This window comes from Penicillium longicatenatum (genome assembly GCF_028827895.1).
Source record: "Penicillium longicatenatum strain IBT 33135 chromosome Unknown contig_2_segment0_segment0, whole genome shotgun sequence".
Taxonomy (NCBI): Eukaryota; Fungi; Ascomycota; class Eurotiomycetes; order Eurotiales; family Aspergillaceae; genus Penicillium; species Penicillium longicatenatum.
The window spans coordinates 5,443,465-5,462,116 of record NW_026643120.1 but is presented as its reverse complement, the minus strand read 5'-3'; the positions used below and the strand labels follow the sequence as shown (position 1 = coordinate 5,462,116).

Here is an 18,652-nt window from a genome sequence, read left to right as displayed (position 1 = left end):
CAAGTACATGGTTTTGCGTGCATCTTGAGATTTGTCTGGTCTATTCTATTTCACTCTTTTATAGTTTCTTTTCTTATTTTTGGGTGCATCTTTCAGGGCTGTATATCATTTTATTCATTATATTTCCACTGATCTAGGCTGTTCAAAGAATCTTAAGAGCATTTGAACCTTGGACCAACTGAAGACTCTGGAGTAAAAGAAAGAACCTATGTGGCTGAAATAGATGTATGTTATGAATTGATTTTGAAGTTCGATCAGTGATTATTGTAACGAGAATTTTCACTAAGCTAGGGCTAATATGATGGGCATAATCTAGAAGGCTACTGCGAGCCATGTGTTTGTCAATTGGGTAAAGATGAAATTGATGCGTTTTACTTCCTAGACTATCAAAATATGACCAAATGAGATCTCTCAGTGTCAAAACGTATCTACCCCCCGAATCATAGTTGGTAATTTTGATGTTTGATAATCAAACGTTTTCTCCCCATTCGTGATCATCCCATATCCTCATCCTCATTATTCCATCGCATCATCATACAATCATAAAAACTAACAAAAATCAAAACCATAAATAGAACAAAAATCCCAAAACAAAGACCACCGCTAAACCCAAGGTTCAAGGCTATACAGGGTCCTTAAACGACATACGCAGGCCGCCGACTCCGACTTGAGCTCCGATGACGATGATGCCCTCCACTAGAGTGACCACGTCGCGAACTGTGACTCCGTCTCCGAACAGTAGTCTCCTTAACCACAACCTCACGCTCACGCGAATGCAAGAAAAGAGCCAGGAAAGCCGTCCAAGCAAAGAAGACGACCTCCATAATACCCATCGCAAATGAAGTCTTGAGCATAGCGCACGTCTTGTCAATGTGCAAGTGGTAATCGTTATGGACACTTTGTCCATACTCGCCGAATGGACCGAGAGATACCCAGACCGAGCCGCCGTCCCAGTGTGAGCAGCTCTGGTTTGCGATGAAGCGGAGCTCGTAGACACCGGCGATGAGTGCGCCCATGAAAAGGAGGTCCACGAATGACACGAAGAGGGCCGAGCGCTTGGTTGCTGAGAAGCGGATTAGGGTATCGATGGCCCAGAAGACGGCAATGACGCTGACGATGAAGATGACGAGGATGTAGGGGGGTGTGAGCATGTTGGCTTTGAGGTAGCCATGGACGAAGTAGGACTGATGATCATTGCGGTGTTAGTCTTTGGATACATTTTGGTTGGCTGATGAGAGACCACGGGTGTGATCGCTAGCCAGCGCGCGACTTGGTCTCATCTCGAACGAGAAGAATTTGTATTCACGTACCATGATGCCGATGATGGGGATCAAGAAGGTGATCTCCACCAGCCGGTTAAAAATGAAGAATATACTGCCAATCATCCTGCCGAGTGCCTCGTGGACAAGGGGTAAGATTGAGTTTGGATCTCAGGAATGCGACAAAATAGAGATTGCGAAACGGGCCGCTGTCGCGTCACTCAAGTATGTCGAGACCGAGAAATTGATGTTGTACTTTGTATAGGGTGGATCTCACTCTCGGGCACCTCACATGCAGCTTCGAAGCGCGAGTGGATTGAGATCACAATCTGCAGAGCACGAGAGAGAGAATATGTAAAGAAAAGAAAAAGGGAGAGGGGTTGGAAGCGCAAAAGAAAAAAGTGTGCCGTCATCTTGCGCTGACAGCGGGGAAGAGGCTGGGCGAGTAACCGTGCATGTTATGGGTGGCTGGGACGGCCAGCGTCAAAGTGCCAAGTTTTGTTATGAGTTTATTGGTTCAACGGACTAATTTTGACAGTTTGCCCTGCACTGAGCTGGTTAGTGTACCCGATCGTATTCCTTTAATTTATGACCTGCATCTGATTGACTGTTGATCACATACTTTACATGCGGTGGGTTGGAGCGGCAACCAAAGATCCCGCCAAGTGGAACCAATGGATCACCAAAACCCAATTGGCCATTAAGGTTGAAGTCAGGGAAAATAGAGATGAGAATATTCAATCCCAAATCAAATGCATATTCTAATGCTTATGAAACGCCGTCTAACATATTCATACATCAATCTCATTGTATCCCGAGTCAATGTCTCAAAAAGAAAACAGACCTTTGCGCCGAGTCATGAAACGGAGGGAGTCTATAAGCTCTTTAAATTTCCTTACACCTCCCGACTGGGCGCATCGGTCAATGATCGATCTAGGTGATCATGGCTGACAATCACGCCCGGCGGTGGACTGATAACACCAACCGGCGCAGTATGCACCTGCGACTGATACGCGTTGGGATGGTATGCGGTATTGGCATCAAACGAATTGCGACTGACAACCGGATTCTGCGTCGCCGCGTACCCTGTTTGCATCTCATACCCATTGCCGACGTCATCTTCGCTCGAAGACCAGTTCCCATCCGGATCATGGTCATGCGCGCGACGAGGATACACTTGTGAGGTATACGGGTTGCCAGGGTTGTACCCCGATGTGCCAGGATCAAGCTGGCCTGGGGATGTAGATCGCCCACGCATACTGGGCCCATTCAAGCGTTCTGCCTCAGGATTGCGCAAAGCAGTCGTACTGTCACTTAGTGCGCTGAACTTCGCTTCGATTGGGGCAGCTGGCTCGGTGCCCCAGGTGCGGATCGGGTAGGCCCGGCCCTTCCGCCAGGCCTCGGTGATAGGAGGGAAGTATTGACGGTAGGAGACTATAGCACAGATGACGCCGAGAAGCGAGCCGGTGATCACATCGAATGGATGGTGGCGGGCGTCCATGATGCGAGACACGGCAACAAGGGTTGCGGCAAGGATCGGGATGGTGACCAGTAGGGTCTTCCAGGTTTCACCCCGGTTGTCCATAATATGGAACTTGCCGCCTAGCCATAGAGATGTGTAGAACAAGCCCGCGAAGGAGGCTATAAGGACCGTTAGTAATGGTTCTCCCAAGTAAGTCTACATGGTAAGTGTCAGCGATTGCGACTCACAGCTGCTATGACCTGTACGCAACCCGAATTAGTACATTGTTGCCCAGATACCCCAATGGTCCATGCGAACGTACCTGATGGCCATGACCGAAATCCATCCTTGATCAACTTTGCCTCTCCCGTGCAGATCGTGGAGTTGGACAGACCATACGGCAGCATGTCCAGGCTTCCGTCGCGCGGCTGGCACCGGTCGATCAAGTCCGGACGCGGTTTCCCACATGCATTCTTGAGCACTTGTGTGATGAGGAAAGCCAGTGCCTGTGATAGCAAGAGACCTAAGATCCCACAGTTCATCTCCCACAAGCGATCCTTCCAGCGCCATGGACCGCGCAGCTTGCGCTTTCCGGACGCCGGGTCCAGAGGCTTGTGGTGCGAAAACAGGCCATCGATGAAGAGGGTATAGATAATGATCAAGACGAGAGGGAAGAGGCCGGAGATGCAGAGGGCATATTGGATGGGAATGCGCTCGTGGACGGCGTACGGGTATTGGAGGGAGTAATTGCGGAGGGAGAAGTGCTGGTGATATGGTTCAAGGGAGTCGAGGATCCAGAAGCCGATGACACAGGCACTGTTCAACGGTTAGAGGAAAGGCTTCCAGGAGGGGGAGGCCTACATTAAGATCACGTAGTCGAAAATGTAGCTGGAAGAAAGTTAGTGAAAGCGGACTTCGCGGGGAAACACGAACTTACGAGATGACTACGCGAGGTCGGAGCGGTCGCTTGGAGAACGGCAATTTGGCCGGAATCTCCATTTTCAGGGTAGAGGAGCGAAATCAACTCAATCCTCCGGCAAAGAGAAAATTGAAGTTGAGGTTGATCGCGTGTGCGAGGTCCGCTTTAATAACACGACGATCGAAATGTACCGTAAAAGTAAGAGGCGCATCTTGGCGACTTATACTATTTTCTGCGTATTCCAGGCACCTGTTTCAACTGGCGAGATCTATCCTATTTATGGCTCGGGTTCCTGTTACTGTACCTGATTCCTGGTTCCTGGTTCACAGTGGGTCTCTTGACTGCGCATTCAACCCTTTGGCCCGGTCCCGACTTTAGACTTCCTCATCAAAAGCCGAACTTTTTGTAGATCTTCAACTCATCCGATCCACCCCCATAGAATCCACAAGACGTGTGCCCTGCAACCGTGCGTGCCTAATTCCATTCGTTCAACGCCGCCCATTGGAGCCCGATCCACAACTAGGCAACATGGTTATTAAAGGGTCCAAGCTGGAAATTGCTGCAGCGCCTCGCGAAACATGCTTAACTTCGAGGCTATCGAAATGTTAAATGCCGCTTTTCCCAGAACAAAGTCGCTTTGGTCATTGCAGATGGTATAGTCGATGCTATGTCTGGATTCCATGCCAATGATAGAGATGGTACTTGGTCAGTCATTTTTGTTAATTCTGTATGAATTCTGTAACTTGAGGATCATTTGAAAAATATGGGATCTCATGAAAAGGCTAACAGCAGTGCCATCAGGCATTCCAAGGTCATAGCTGGACTCACGAACGCAGAGAAGCATGGTGTGATGGCTCTGGGGGTCATGCTGGACATGTGGCTTAGTTAAGGCCTACGCCACCCAGTCTCTGGCTTGACTGCCAAGCTTCATATCTCAACGGAACAACCTCCGAGATGCATTGGACCAAACCAAATTCAATATTCAGTCGCATTCAAAGGATCGTCCAATAAACTTTCACCGCGAATCTACACGACAAGGAATGTCAGCAAATTTCTTACAACAGAAAACTCGCTTATATACAAACTGAGCGGAATTAACATGGCTGAGATCATCGACTCGTTCATCTCATCAGTATACTCGAACACCTCCAATAATTTGACACCAGCTCATCTCATGCATTAGTACGCCGGCGAACATTGCAAGGCCACCCCCACTGCATAACGGTGAAGTGGTTCGTCCATTCCCACTCTTTCTTGGGATCCGTCAGCTCGAATTCAAAGTCCCGAACCATAGTGGTGATAAGCTTGGTGATCTCAAAGTGAGCAAGGTTGCGGCCGGGGCATTGGTTGTATCCCGCTCCCCACTATGGAGAAAAAGTCCATTAGCACGACTGACTGATCAACCGAGAACGCACTCGAAATGACTACTTACGTGAATGAGGAAGGAATCCATATTTGTCGTCTCACCCGTAAGCCAGCGGTTAGGGTTGAAGGTGTTGCAGTCTTCACCAAACAGCGCTGGGTTCCGGTGGTAGACCCAGGGATTAACGCTCAGAATGACCTAAAAGTATTCGTCAGTGGATATTCGAGAACCAGCAGAAAGGCATCAACATACGCCTTCTTCGAAGTATCTGTCTCCAATGGTCATTCCACTCTTTGGCACAACGCGTGGGAGCGGACTAGGAACCGCGCTGTGGAGTCGGTATATTTCTTTGATCTATCCAGGCTATTAGCATGGAGATTCATGGGAATATGAGGAGTTGGGAGCATACGCAAGCTTGAAGGAAGCGCAATTTTTGTGCTTCGTTGTACTGAACGATGGGGGAAAGTTCTCCTTGAGCCTGAGCAGCATCGATCTCCTCGCGGAGGCGCTGCAGATGCTCGGGGCTGCGAATGAGACAGTAGGTCAGAGCCTGCATAGTCGAGCTGACGGTGTCTGCCCCAGCACCGACATTAGCCACGGCAGCGCCGAAGATCTCACTCTCCGCCATGCGATCCGGGTATTTAGCACGGGTGTCGAGCCATTGCTGCATCATATCCTTGCGCATTTTAGGGTTCTCCTTGCGCGCCTTGATAGCCGCAAGACAGGTATCGAAAATGTGCGAGGAAGGCTGAATGCCTAGACGGCTTAGGAGCGGGTTGCCCAAGGTGAGATTGTGGAGCCAGACGTAGTGGCCCATCACGGCGACATAGAGAGCGAGGGCTCTGGTGTTGGAGATGGCATTTCCGATATCTGTACCAGTCCCGACAAAGCCAAAGGATTTGGAGAACGTGACCTCGCCGAGAACATCAAATGCATAGAAAGTGAACCACGTTTCGAATTTGAAGGGCTTGCCGGCTTGAGCGTGTTCCGCCATGGCATTGGTGAACAGCTCCAGGACGGCATCGACATATGGTTCGGACTTGATGATGTTGGAAAGAGCATATCCCGAGGCAATGTTGCGATTTTTCTCGATGTGTCGCTGGTGGTCCAGCTCAGACATCTGGTTGACATAGTGATAGTCTGGAAGACTAAAGATGGCATACCATGGGCCCTGTACGGACATTAGGTTCCATTGGTGACGCCTGGGCAACTTGGGACTGGCATAGTACCTTTGCAATGTTTGCATGCAGGAGCTGTCTCACTGCATCCGGGTGGGACACGCTAACTTCATTTTCTCGGATCCGCACAAAGTGTCCTATCGTATGATGAGCACTTCTATTCCCTCACACGGTCCAACCCGAGGGGTGATATACCATGCTTCTCATGTAATTTGAGTGTCGCATCTTCCAGGTGGCCTTTGTATAGCTGAGCGACCACCCAAAGACTGGAAAAGGAGCCCCAGAACGGACCGGGGATATCCCTAATCGACGTGCAGCACCGTCTAAACACCATCCGAACAATGAGCGCCCCGACAAGCACCACACCCCATGTGAGGCGGGTGTTCAGCGAGGCTATTACATCAGGAATCACGAGTGGGGCCATATTGCCCAGGAATGAATTCTGAATTCCTTCGACTCAAGTTGAAGAAAAACAGAACAAAAGGAAACCCGACGCTTTTCACAGGGGGTTCGTAGTTATAGCCGAACCCCACATGGGGAGAGGAGTGATTGCAATTTCCCGGCCTCTGATAAGTCTGTGGAGGGCGAATCAGTTCCGTGCATAAATTGCACGGAGACTCGGAAGAATCCAGAGCCTCGTCGGAAAGAACCAATTCCAGTGCATTTGTGCGCACTATCCCGCCCTTGCGGCGCTCTATGCTATAACCAGGTTGGGGAAGCAACTAGATCGCAAAAATGTGGGCGTTTGTGGAGGCGCTGCTTCAACAAGAGCCAAACATAATGTTAGCAGCATTAGTGTCATTCTTAGTGTGGCGTGCAGGATGAATGGAACCGAACACTAGAACTAAACGGGCAATCTAATTCGAATATTGGGGCCATCGTGGCAATGAGATCCACTTTACGCGGCCCGCAGACGTTCCCGTGGGAAAAAGAAGACAAGCATTGTCTGTCTCGATGACAAGTTTCTTTCGAATCGATTTCATGATTCTCCCCTGGAATTTCTCCACCAATGCGCCTTTGACCCTCTCATCCATTGAGGTGGTTATCTCAGTGCAAAGATGGCTTCAGAGGATATGGACAAGGATCGCGGGCGATCTGCGACCATAGGCATGATCATTGTGACAATAATATCCACCATAGTCGTCCTGGTTCGTCTATACGCCCGTGGGATTCTAATCCGGGAACTGGGCTGGGATGACTATCTTATTGTGATCGGACAGGTACAAGCTTCTCCCCCTGGAAATTTTCATCTCGCACAAAGCTCATTCCTGTTATGCAATGTAGCTACTCGCCTGGATTGACATGGCACTATCCATCATGGTTGTTCATTACGGGGCTGGCGAGCATCTGGCGGACCTAATCACTGATCCAGCGAAGATGGTCAAAATGTACAAGTGGCTCGTCGCTGCCCAGATGGTATACTTTTGCGCCCTCTGGATCTGTCGAGTCTCTGGTTTGGCGTTCTATGCACGTCTGAACCCCATGCCTCAGTTCAAAGTGTACATGCGACTGGCATTTGCCTTTGTGACTGCTGTATGGGTAGCGCAGACGCTCATTATTGCGCTGCAATGCATTCCACTCCAGGCATTGTGGGATTCGAGCATCTCTGGGAAATGTCTGACCTCGACACAAGTCTTCCTCTCGACCTCGATCATGACCATTATCTGTGATTCGCTCATCTTAGTATTACCGGTGAACATTGTGCTGAAGTTGCAAGTCAATTTTGCTAGAAAAGCAACTCTGCTCTTTGTTTTCTGCTTTGGTGTCTTGTGAGTGAACCCTATACTCCCCGATTGATCTTCTCCACTAACGTCTTGGCTTCTAGTGCGATCGTGTGAGTACAGTACCGGAAGTTCGAATGGATAATCCCTGAACCAATAGTTTACTAATCTGAATAGTACCTCCGTCCTCCGCATGGTTTCGATGATCGTCGCCCTGGACCACCCAACCGACGTTACCTGGTACTTCTCCGTAGTCATGGCCTGGAGTACCTCTGAAACTTCAGCGATGATCGTCGCACTCTCATTGCCGGCATTAAGGGGCTTGTTTGGCGTCCTGCGAATGAAAACCCGCCCTACCGACCAGAGCAAATCAAACGGCACGGGCTCGATTGGCCTTGCACCCGTCCCACAACCCCAAAAGCGAGTCTTCGATGGCTCGATCCATCACAACACCGTTGATATCGATACGCAAAGAGGTTCAAGTCAAGAGGCCCTTTGTTGGGATATGAAAGACGCCAATAATATCCGAGTCATGGATACAGTTCATGTGGATATTGACAACAACTCGGACCGCCATACACAAAATTGATATTAATGATTATATAGAAACGAAGATATCATTTAATATTAGGTTGGGACAATTACTAATTCCATACCACTTTGCACATATATTCCGTCATTCTAAACGCAAAAAGACATCACTGGATATCCGTCGTTGACAACTCGATTGTGCGACGCAAACAACGTCCAAACGCATTTTCCAAAAGTTCCCAGTAAATTTCCTCGAACTCTGATCTTATTAACACGGTAAACCCTGATATTCGTGTTACTCTCATCGAGGTTGCGTCAGTCGAACCCACAACTGTGCCATAGCTTCATACAAGCAACAGCGGGAGATTGTTAAACGGATTTTTTCCAGTGATACGTAGAACTTTTTTTTGCCAAGGTACAGCCGTATTTACGCCAAGTCAATCTATATGCGCAAGTTCTTTCATTCCGACTAATCAGATGTGGGAGGAAAAATGAACTTGAAAGGAATGTATTGGGTTGAAAATATACTAATACAACAATGGAGAAAGGATGTCAACTATGCACTGGACAAGGTGAAATCCCATACCAGTATAGACAGACATGTCCGCCGAGTAATTTAAATACCCAGTAGCACAGACACCCGAGTTAAAAGCCATAAAAGACATCAAGACGTTTAAGCATGAGGCATTAATAACCTATACAAGACAATGAAACCGCCCATTATTTTACCAGAGATGGACTATCGAAAAGGAGCGCTGTCCATTTAGCACTTGGTAATGAAGAGACCCAGACTAGAAGTAATATTAGTAATAGTTCACTGCCATGTTGAAGGGAGAGGAGCACTCACGGAGAGGGGTTCCAGTCGTTGAACCAGTAGAGGTCAGTGGTACCGGCCTCGGACATCTCATAGGCGACGGTCTCGCCAGCGGGGCAAGAGAAGGAGGAAACAACGTAGCTGTTACCAGCAGAGATAGTGATGTCACCAAGGTCCTCGGAGACGGAGGGAGCGTTGTTGTAGGTGGTGGAGCTGCTAGCAACCTCAGACAGCTTGGAGAAGTCAATCTTGCCATCACCGCTGAAGGTGTAGTCGGAGGTCTCGAGATCGGCCTTCTGGGGGAACATGAAGACCAGGTTACAGGTCGAACCCTCGTACGAGGACGGGATGTCGAAGTTGAAGATGGTCGAGACGGTGTCGCGAACAGTGCCGAAGTACTGGGTGCCGTAGGCGGTATCGGGGGTAGAGGAGTTGATGGGGATGATCAGGTGGGGGTACTGGTACTCGCCGGAGGTGAGGGTGGTGGCACAGCTGCTAGCAGACGACTGGGTCGCGGTAGAGGAGGCCGAAGACTGGACTGCGGTGGTGCTGGGAGCGGGAGCGACCATGGAGCTAGTGGTGGGTGCCACGGACTCAACGGGGGAAGCGGAGGTAGAGAAACCACCGGCAGGTGCGGAGGGCTGAACGCTCTGGGAGGGAGAGGGGGCAGCAGAGGCGCTGGGGGTGGAGCCACCAATAGGTCCAGAAGGCTGAGCGCTCTCAGAAGGAGAAGAGCCGCTAGGAGCCGGTGCCTGAGAGTAAGAGGGGGCAGGAGAACCGCTGGGAGCGGAGCCTGCACCTCCACTGGGAACAGGAAGACCGGGAGTGGTATTGGCGCAGCTGCAGTCAGTAACCGTAACAGTGCTGGTCACATAGATAGGCGAGCCCGAGAGAGTAGCAGCAGACGGGGCAGGCGCAGAGCCAGCAGTGGGGGAGCTGTTGACCGGGGCCGGGGCACTAGGAGCCGAGGCAGCAGGAGAGGTGTAGACTGGAGCAGGGGAGCTGGGAGCCGGGGTAGCAGCAGAGCTGCTAGGGGCCACCGGGATGCTGGAAGCAGAAGCAGAAGCAGAGGGCTTGGGCGACGACGAAGCACCGGCACCGGAGCCAGAGCAAGAATCGGCAGTAAGCTCGATGTTCTTGCACATGGTCACGGAAGTGCTGTTGGTAGTGTAGATGTTACGGCCATTGTTCTGTCCAGTCTCACAGGCAATGAAACGAGGGCTGTTGTGGTACTCAAGGCCACCGTTCGAGTTGATAGAGAAACCAGTGGTGGCATTGGCACCAGTGTCACACTGGAACTGTGTAGTCTCGCCTGGTATACGTTAGATTACCGTAGTTGATTCATCTTTTATAGGTACTCACTAGTAACGATGCAGCCACGGCCTTCGCTATCAGTGATAGCACCGCTCGAGTTGATGCAGAAGTCCGCAGCAGACAGGCTGTCGTCACCGAGACGAACCTGACCATCACTGAGCTGGCCAAGGGATCCGGACAGACTGCCGGAGGCAGTCAGGTGGAAGCAACAGCTATCGCTGCGGCCAACGAGGGCATTGGTGCCGGCCGCGAAGGCAGCGATGGCGAAAACGGTCTTCATGATGCAAATAAAATGCAAGGCGGAGAGGCTTATTGAACGAATGAACGCAGCACTCTTTGGTGGAAAAGACCGTGAGACGTTGTACTTAGTTTAAGTACGTGTCGCTTGTATCGTAGTGAAGTAACAAAGCCGAGGGTCTTTGTCCGGGGGATCTGGATGGATACTTATAACGGACAGTGGATGGGGCCACAGCGTTACGAATCAAGAGATTCTCCAACAAAGCATGGCATAGGTACCCATCCGGCGTCATCCTCCGAAAGGAATTAAAAAATAGAAACAATTTGATGTCAGCATATCCGAATCGAGTATTTCCAAAGCCATTGACCGTGGGTATGGGTGTGGATCTGTGCCTTACCTCGGACAGCAGGTCAAAGAAAGTCCGTACCAGCCGAGAGAAGCACCCGCTGTGACATGGTAGACGTCATTTGGTAACTAAGGTCCATTACCATATATGTGGAGAAAAAGCCATGCTTCATGCTCCACTACAGTGGAGCACCACCTGCTGTTGGACGCTGTTCTTTCGTGTGGTGGACCACAGTGGCCTATCATAAGAGCCATGTGCGAGATCCCCATTCTGGTCTGGATCACGGTGATTATGTACGTTGCACAGTAAACAATGCTGCCAAGGACAACGCAGGCAGCGTGAATTGCAGTGGCGAATGAGTTCCCCCGACCACGGAACCCATGCAAGATGCGTCTCCCTACGAGTAAGTTGCAACCGGTCAAGTCTCGGATCGGACGGCTCAACAGTGCCAACATCCATGGGTTGCCGGTGAGATTCTTGCTTTTGATTGATCCCCGTATGTCTACGTTGCATGGTTGGCATCGAGCAGGAAAAAGGTACAGAGGAGCCTTAATTCTGAAAAGCTATCAATAAACAATGGTTGCTTCTTCCCCGGAAAACCAAGCTGAGAGCTCTCAAGGCAGATAGCCAGGTCAATTTTCGACTACGATCTGAATGATCAAACTTTTCACACACCCAGATTAGGCTCCACGATTGCTCACAATGGCGTGGGAACCCCGAAAGACCCTGCAACCCTGCGAGATTGGTGGAGATGTGCATCTTGTTAGTATACCATACCACATTGGACTAAGCGACTAGAAAAAAAAAGTGGGCAGATGAGATACACAGCCTCGCTTTCGCCTATCGACAAATAATCATAACGGGAAAGATGTAATAAACGATTGCAATCCTGCTGGGGCCTGGAAAAGTAACAGGATTGGATCGGAGATTGTGAAGCCGGGACTTAATCATCGTTGTCCAGTGCGCAAGTGGAGCCCCTCAGAGTTTGGTTAGCCAACAGCAATGCCGGTTATTTATATTCCTCTGGTTGAACCCAGGAATGAATCACTTCTGGCTAGGCACACACAAAAAATGGTGTATCTTTCGTGGGTTTTGGCAAAACAGGCAAAGAAGTTCGAGAGACCGTGATAGGTAACATTGGTGATGTTGGTGATATTGACATTTTGAGCCACGTCACGCAGAGTCTCGATGGCTTGGGATAGAAGATTTGCATGGAAGATTTCGTAAGAAGTACACGATTCGGGACGCGTGTCCATGCCCCGATTGTCAGACTGGCGATCGGACGATCATTTTCCTTCGCTCTAGGCTTCTAGAACAGCCCCCAAAAATCAAGCAAGAGATTTGCAATTTGAAAAATCTGTAGGGTCCATGCGGTATGAGGCATCCTGTAGCTTGGTTTCAAACTCCGGGGCCCCATTGAATTCAGGTACCAGCCTCCTGCGATTTCGGCGACCGATTGCCACATTATGCCTCATAGACAACAACAAAAGTAAAAATATCGATACGACGCCACCACAAGCTGCATGCCATGTATCATAGACCCCGGTTTTCCTGTTGGCCGTTGCGCTAATGACCCCTCATCGCGCTACCGATGCCAGTGCCAAGTAAATCCGCCTGCAGTGTCGATCGCACCGGGTCTGAGCGGATGTATGCGACTGACAGGGCGAGAGCAATGTCTTTACATAACACTTTTCCAGCATATGCGTCATAGTACTTGGAATTATAAATAACGATGCTCCGAAATTTTTGATATCTGATCATATCGAAAGGAACGGTGAATCTAGCTCTGCAAACAAGGAATCCCAGTCGAAAACTAAAGTCGGATCCACATTACTGTCAAATTTCTGCCAGATGTCATCGAAAGTGGGAAGAGTCGGATCCAACCGGTTGTTCTCAGCACCGTCACCACTGAAGGCGGTTATGAACGTTGAACCCGTGCTCAATGCAGACGGTGATAGCTGGTTTCCATTCTCCATTTGATCCGTCTTGCCACTGGTCTCCGGTAAAGTGACCCTGTTCTTCCAGAGAACGGCATGGAAAGATTCCAGTATCCTTTCTGCAAATGGTGATTGATCCTTGGCCTCTTCTAAAATCTTAAACGCATGGAAGATTTCCTCTCGTCGTTCCCGATCCTCGTCCGGTTGAAGACTTTTGTTAAGACAAACATCCATCAACAGTACGATAATCGCCATACAAACACAATGCAAAACACCAGAAAACTTCAATCGTGCAAGGACAAAAGGTATCAGCTCTTTTGATAGAAGCCGCTCTGTTCGAATAGCTGTACGCGCCGCCTGTAGACACGCCTCCCGTGAGAACGCGAGATCGGGATCCGTTGCTACCCGAGACAGGTACGGAAGATGAAGTCTGCATCGTAGTGTATTGATCAGAGAGTTGATGACATAACGTTGAATAATGATTCCTGCTTTTTTTCGTGGATCCGTTTCTGGAAGTTCACTCGCATCGTAATCAAGGGAAAAGAATCGGGGCATCTCATTGGTGATATTGCATATTTGCACATCGATATGCCTTAATTTTTTATAGTCACGAATCACCAGCTCAGGTTCAGAGAAGGGGATGCTGTCAGTAATCTCACGGCACAATTCTGCCAGTCGAATCCGCTGAAGACAGTATGACATTGAAGTCGGCTGGTCTACCGGCCTGGCACCAATCGCTCCGTCGAGAAGGTCTTCGTCATCTATATTCAAAGGTTTTTCCGTGGCCATGTGTCGAGGATTAACACTATAGGTTCCTTTTTGTGGGCCTGTAAAAGAGGAAAATTGCCTTTCCGCCAGAAATTTAGACAGTATCCCTCAATCATCCTCAAGGAAAACATACCAATCTGTCCCAACTAGATACCACCACACTCTCCTGCCTATCTCCGCGTGGATTGTATCTTGACGATATACACCAGAAATCGCATTATGCGGATGGTCAATTCGATGCAGTTGCAGATGACGAGCTACTGTGATGGCTGTGGAGAAAACATACCATGCCTGCGACGTGATTCCAACGAGGTTTGTTATGAGAAAGGCCACAATAATCATAGCTTGAATATCTTCAAGGGAATCTGAGCCCTTGAGACGCGAGTACTCCAGTACTTCAAGGGCAAGTTTCATCCAGATAGTGGCCTGCTCATTCGCTTCCTTGACAGAGGAAAATAACGGTAAATGCATGTCACGTTCTGTCCAGAAGAAAGTGGTGCTCGCGAGAATTGCCAGGAGCAATGAAACATGTCCAATTTTGACAGAAGCTTTGTGATTGAGATTCTGGTAGAGTTCATCCACAAGTTTCCGCACCGAAGGAGTGTGGACCACATGGTGAATGTAGGTGATATCGGTGAGGTATTTGTCGACCATAAGTTTGGATTCCTCGTAAAAGGGAAGCCAAATACATTTAGTTGCGCAGGGTGACTCAAAACCACACTCAGCAAATGGAGCAGCAGCAGCAAAGGCTTGTTTGATGGTGCATGTTTTGAACTCTATATCACTTGCAAGGAGGGATACCTGTAGAAATTCCCATCAGTAGTTTCTTCCAGTGATTTTTCCCCATATGTGGTCGGCAGAGCATACTGTGGAAACCGGATATGTAACCTCCCCCTCCAACCATTCTACATCAGTAGCCGGGGTGGTTTCGGCATTCAAAGGAGTAGGGTATGCTTTTTGCCAAGGCCGAGGGGGTGATACTTGTTCACCCGCACCTCCTGGTTCTTTCTTCTCGATCACTATATCCTCCAATCGGCGTAAACGTTCTAATACATCGAGCTGGAAGGTACTGGTCAGTGCGTCGGGCAATTTTTCCACGTTGTTGACAGCTTTTGCTGGGCCATCCAGTTGGCAAGGAAGACCGCGGCTCGTGCAATTGGGACAGGGAAACTGTCGGCTGCATCGTAATTTTCGCGAACGACAAAACAGACAAGAGACTGGGCGTGAGCGCTCTGATCGGGACGAATGTTTTTCAACGCGTCCCATTATCAATGCCCTTTTAAAGCTTGCCGAAATTTTGCAATAACCACCGGTGGGCAGAGAAGCTGGTTGAGGTAGAGTTGAAAGCCAATCAGTAAGCGGTGACTTCCCGCGGAAGTTCCGCGGCCTCGGTTTCCATCTATATCACCCGTGTACTGAATGCACATATAAAAGCCATGGGACATTCTAAGGTCCAAGAAATATAGAGAGTACTCTAAAGCTCACATTCAGCTGTGGTCTATTACTTGCAGCTTCCAAAATTCTTTTTTTTCTTCCACCCAATACCTCCAGGGCTTGGCCTCACCTCCAAATGGACGCAGTCATCTCTCAAATTCACACCTTGGCCCAATCCGCCGATGATGCGGGTCGATTGGACATTCAAAAGGCTCTTCGGGATATTCAGATGGATATTCAGTCTCCACAAGATACGTTAATGGAGTTCGGAAACTCAGTAAGAGTTGAAACTCTATGTTCTTTTCTCTCATCACCGACACGTTTAGAATCTTCTCATCGCTATGCTCCGTCTCGGGGTAGACCTTGGAGTTTTTCGTGACCTGAGCAAGACCAATGGGTCTTTGACTGTCAATCAGCTGGCTCATATCTATGATGCATCCCCTACCTTTATGGGTATGATGAACATCTTAAAAGATCTTCACTCAACCCTAGAACGTCCTATCGCTAATTTTATCCCAATAGAAAGGGTTCTTCGCTATCTAGCCTCTACGAATATGATCATGGAGGTTGGTATCAACGAATACCGAGCAAACAAGATCACCTACGTTCTAGCTGATCCTAGAGGCGAGGGTATGGCTCAACACGGGTAAGTGGTGCTTTCTTTTACTGTCCTCCCTCTGGGCCATCAAATACGGGAACCGTAATAATTTTTCTTAGATTTGATATCTTTGGCCCTATAGCTCAAGCTATGCCCGAATTTTTCATGAAGAGAAAGTATCAAGATCTTACCAGTAACACGGATACGCCATTCCAAAAAGCTTTCAACACTAATCTAGCCTGCTTCGACTGGCTCATTCAGCATCCCAAGCATTTTGGCTCTCTCCAGAAAGTCATGACCGCACTTGAAGGTGCGGAATGGACTGTTGGTTTTGATCTTATCAAGTCAGAGGCTGAAAAGATCAAGTCCATCACCCTGCAGCCATCTGAGAGGCCATTTCTTGTGGATGTTGGTGGTGGTCATGGCCATCAATGTGTTCAGCTGGGAAAGACATACCCCAACCTTCTCGGTCACCTTGTCTTGCAAGATCTGCCCGAGGCAGTTGACAGATTGTCCCCAATTGAAGGAGTTAGAGTCGAAGCCCACGACTTTTTCCAGAAGCAACCCATCACAGGTCAGTAGCTGTTCTATTCTTGCCCTAAGTTGATCTTTGCTGTAGTTGATCTCATAATAGCTTACACCTTGGTAGATGCAAAATTCTATTACCTGCGAAGGATCATGCACGATTGGCCCGACAAGGAGGCGGCTTCCATTCTTCAGAACATTGGTAGTGTCATGGCCTCTGATGCTCGCATTCTGATTGACGACGTTGTCTTACCGGACACCGGTGCTCATTGGCAAGCTACCATGGCAGATTTATCAATGATGTTCGCCTTTGGAGGGAAAGAGCGATCGAAGAAGCAATGGGATTCCCTGGCAGAGTGTGCTGGTCTGCGAGTCGAACAGATCCACACTTATGTTGCCGCCAGCTACACGTCCATTGTTGTTCTTGCTCGGAAGTAGTATTACATACGAACATCGGGAAACTATTTGCTGATGAATACGCCGGGGTCAACATATATTTACTAAATCTCCACTTATATTCAGTTCCAATCTATACTTGCCTGTGGATTTACCATCAATGTTTAGTTGATTCCATTTAGCACTTCAGCATAGATCAAAGTGTTACATGTAAATCTAATATTGGCTAGTCGGAGCAGACATAATACCGTTCACGGATGGAGCCCTGGAATAGATAAATGTAGACAAACACTAATGGATATACTCCGGCGAAGCCAATATCATAAGTCTATGTGTGAATTCGGAGGTCCATTGTGCTCCATGGATACGACCTAGGCCAACCCCGTACCTAGTCTTGACATTGTTTTGTGGACCGAATGGAATAATCTTAGGACGAGAAAATATGATTCAAGTCAAATAAATCTCCAGGGCTATCTAGCTGGAGGTTTCCGGACGCCGTTTCCATTACAAAATTGAGTTTCCGTGCGTTGTCCAGGTGGCTCTAAGAGCTCTCTTCAACACACGCGTGCACTCGAAGTACTGGATAGGCATTCGTGAATATGGATGATAAACGGGGAGTTTTTAAACGCCATAATAATAATATATTTAACAGATCCTTTCAGGGCTTGAGTTATGCACGAAACGCAAATGCAGTAGCCTCAAATAAATATTGTACATGACACGATAATATCAATCACAGCTTGCCACCAGTGATCTGCTCACCGAGCTGCTTGACTCGGTCCTGAATCACATCCCAGCGGGCAGTCTCACTCCTCCGGGTCTGGTTGACGATGCTCTGCACGGTTTGAGGAGTTCCCAGGTTCCAGATATTCTCTCCCTGCTGGTGGTCGTTGCGCCAGGCCTCATTCTCACCTTCGGGGAACACACGGTCGATCTCAGCAGCGAGCTGCTCCTCGTTGACGATGAAAGTACGGGCATTCATATACAGAGATTGCAGGTCCTCTTGTCGCTGTGCATCCTTCTTTTGCTTAAGTGCCTCCACCCGCGCCTTGGAAAGAGCCAGACGCTGCTCCCGGTTCGGGTCCGCTAGGGCTGCGTGTCCCTTTGATTGCATCGCCTGTACAACCGTTGATCGAGTTAGGCGCTCATCTTCTGGCTCAGGTTGTTGAAGAACACGCTCTCGTCGGTTTTGGCTCTCGAGACTTCTGTTGAAAATGATTTCCTCTGCCGATGTCTTCCGCTGGTACAGGGTTCGGAGACCCTCCCGGAGGTGCTGTCTGCGCAGAACCGCCATCTTGAGCTTGAAGGCCTGCTTCTCAGGGTCATGACTCTTCGGGTTCACCTTGCGCTCGGTTTGAGGGAGGGGTGTTGCGGCATCGAGATACGCTTTGCGCGGCTTGTCGGCACGGCGAGCTGGGAAGAGCTCACGAGGCACAGGGAGCGTACCCTTGACTCTGGGCTTGACCGGGTTACTCGGCTGAAGAATTCGAGGAACATCGATGAAATGGGGGGACTCGGGTCCGACTCGAAGATTCGGGGAGGTCGCGAAACCACGGACCTGCACTCTGGCAGTCCGGCTGTTGCGGAGGGCAGACATGCTGCGCCAGTCAATTCCGTTGAATCCGCCCAAAAAGGCTAGTTTTGCAGAGCGAAATGGAAAGAAATACCAGAGAGAGATTCAAATCACGATGTATCCGGCCCGAGAGACCGTAACAATGACCGCTTGGAAAGGAGGGTACTCGGAGAAGCAAAGTCGGGAGAAACAGAAGCGATTTTGCCGTGGTCCGTGCACCGCGATTTTTTCTTGGCGCCAAAAAAAAATAGTTCTTTCCGCCTTTTTTTTTTCTTC

General features: G+C 49.2%; 8 protein-coding genes across 8 annotated transcripts; 2 read left to right on the top strand and 6 right to left on the bottom strand.

Annotated features, from left to right (window-relative positions):
- Positions 1-622: 622 nt before the first annotated feature.
- N7484_004545 (uncharacterized protein) lies at positions 623-1,385 on the bottom strand (the record flags this gene model as incomplete). The annotated part of the gene is made up of 3 exons (XM_057114965.1): positions 623-717; positions 770-1,184; positions 1,311-1,385. The coding sequence occupies 3 exons, from the start codon at positions 1,383-1,385 to the stop codon at positions 623-625; spliced, it is 585 nt and encodes a 194-aa protein (XP_056975105.1).
- A 769-nt stretch (positions 1,386-2,154) lies between these two features.
- N7484_004544 (phosphatase PAP2 family protein) lies at positions 2,155-3,720 on the bottom strand (the record flags this gene model as incomplete). Its single annotated transcript, XM_057114964.1, has 5 exons — positions 2,155-2,900; positions 2,970-2,981; positions 3,044-3,537; positions 3,583-3,609; positions 3,659-3,720. 5 exons carry the CDS (start codon positions 3,718-3,720, stop codon positions 2,155-2,157), a joined length of 1,341 nt encoding a protein of 446 aa, XP_056975104.1.
- A 1,092-nt stretch (positions 3,721-4,812) lies between these two features.
- Positions 4,813-6,605, bottom strand: N7484_004543 (cytochrome P450; the record flags this gene model as incomplete). Its single annotated transcript, XM_057114963.1, has 6 exons — positions 4,813-5,004; positions 5,073-5,201; positions 5,256-5,357; positions 5,413-6,174; positions 6,233-6,318; positions 6,377-6,605. The coding sequence occupies 6 exons, from the start codon at positions 6,603-6,605 to the stop codon at positions 4,813-4,815; spliced, it is 1,500 nt and encodes a 499-aa protein (XP_056975103.1).
- A 634-nt stretch (positions 6,606-7,239) lies between these two features.
- Positions 7,240-8,491, top strand: N7484_004542 (uncharacterized protein; the record flags this gene model as incomplete). The annotated part of the gene is made up of 3 exons (XM_057114962.1): positions 7,240-7,401; positions 7,466-7,950; positions 8,080-8,491. The coding sequence occupies 3 exons, from the start codon at positions 7,240-7,242 to the stop codon at positions 8,489-8,491; spliced, it is 1,059 nt and encodes a 352-aa protein (XP_056975102.1).
- A 705-nt stretch (positions 8,492-9,196) lies between these two features.
- On the bottom strand, positions 9,197-10,841 carry N7484_004541 (putative GPI anchored cell wall protein; the record flags this gene model as incomplete). The annotated part of the gene is made up of 3 exons (XM_057114961.1): positions 9,197-9,224; positions 9,281-10,559; positions 10,610-10,841. 3 exons carry the CDS (start codon positions 10,839-10,841, stop codon positions 9,197-9,199), a joined length of 1,539 nt encoding a protein of 512 aa, XP_056975101.1.
- A 2,061-nt stretch (positions 10,842-12,902) lies between these two features.
- N7484_004540 (uncharacterized protein) lies at positions 12,903-15,116 on the bottom strand (the record flags this gene model as incomplete). Its single annotated transcript, XM_057114960.1, has 3 exons — positions 12,903-13,929; positions 13,984-14,651; positions 14,718-15,116. The coding sequence occupies 3 exons, from the start codon at positions 15,114-15,116 to the stop codon at positions 12,903-12,905; spliced, it is 2,094 nt and encodes a 697-aa protein (XP_056975100.1).
- Positions 15,117-15,420: 304 nt separating this feature from the next.
- N7484_004539 (uncharacterized protein) lies at positions 15,421-16,845 on the top strand (the record flags this gene model as incomplete). Its single annotated transcript, XM_057114959.1, has 4 exons — positions 15,421-15,561; positions 15,611-15,930; positions 16,002-16,456; positions 16,517-16,845. The coding sequence occupies 4 exons, from the start codon at positions 15,421-15,423 to the stop codon at positions 16,843-16,845; spliced, it is 1,245 nt and encodes a 414-aa protein (XP_056975099.1).
- A 691-nt stretch (positions 16,846-17,536) lies between these two features.
- Positions 17,537-18,400, bottom strand: N7484_004538 (uncharacterized protein; the record flags this gene model as incomplete). Its single annotated transcript, XM_057114958.1, has 1 exon — positions 17,537-18,400. One exon carries the CDS (start codon positions 18,398-18,400, stop codon positions 17,537-17,539), a length of 864 nt encoding a protein of 287 aa, XP_056975098.1.
- Between the last annotated feature and the right edge of the window lie 252 nt (positions 18,401-18,652).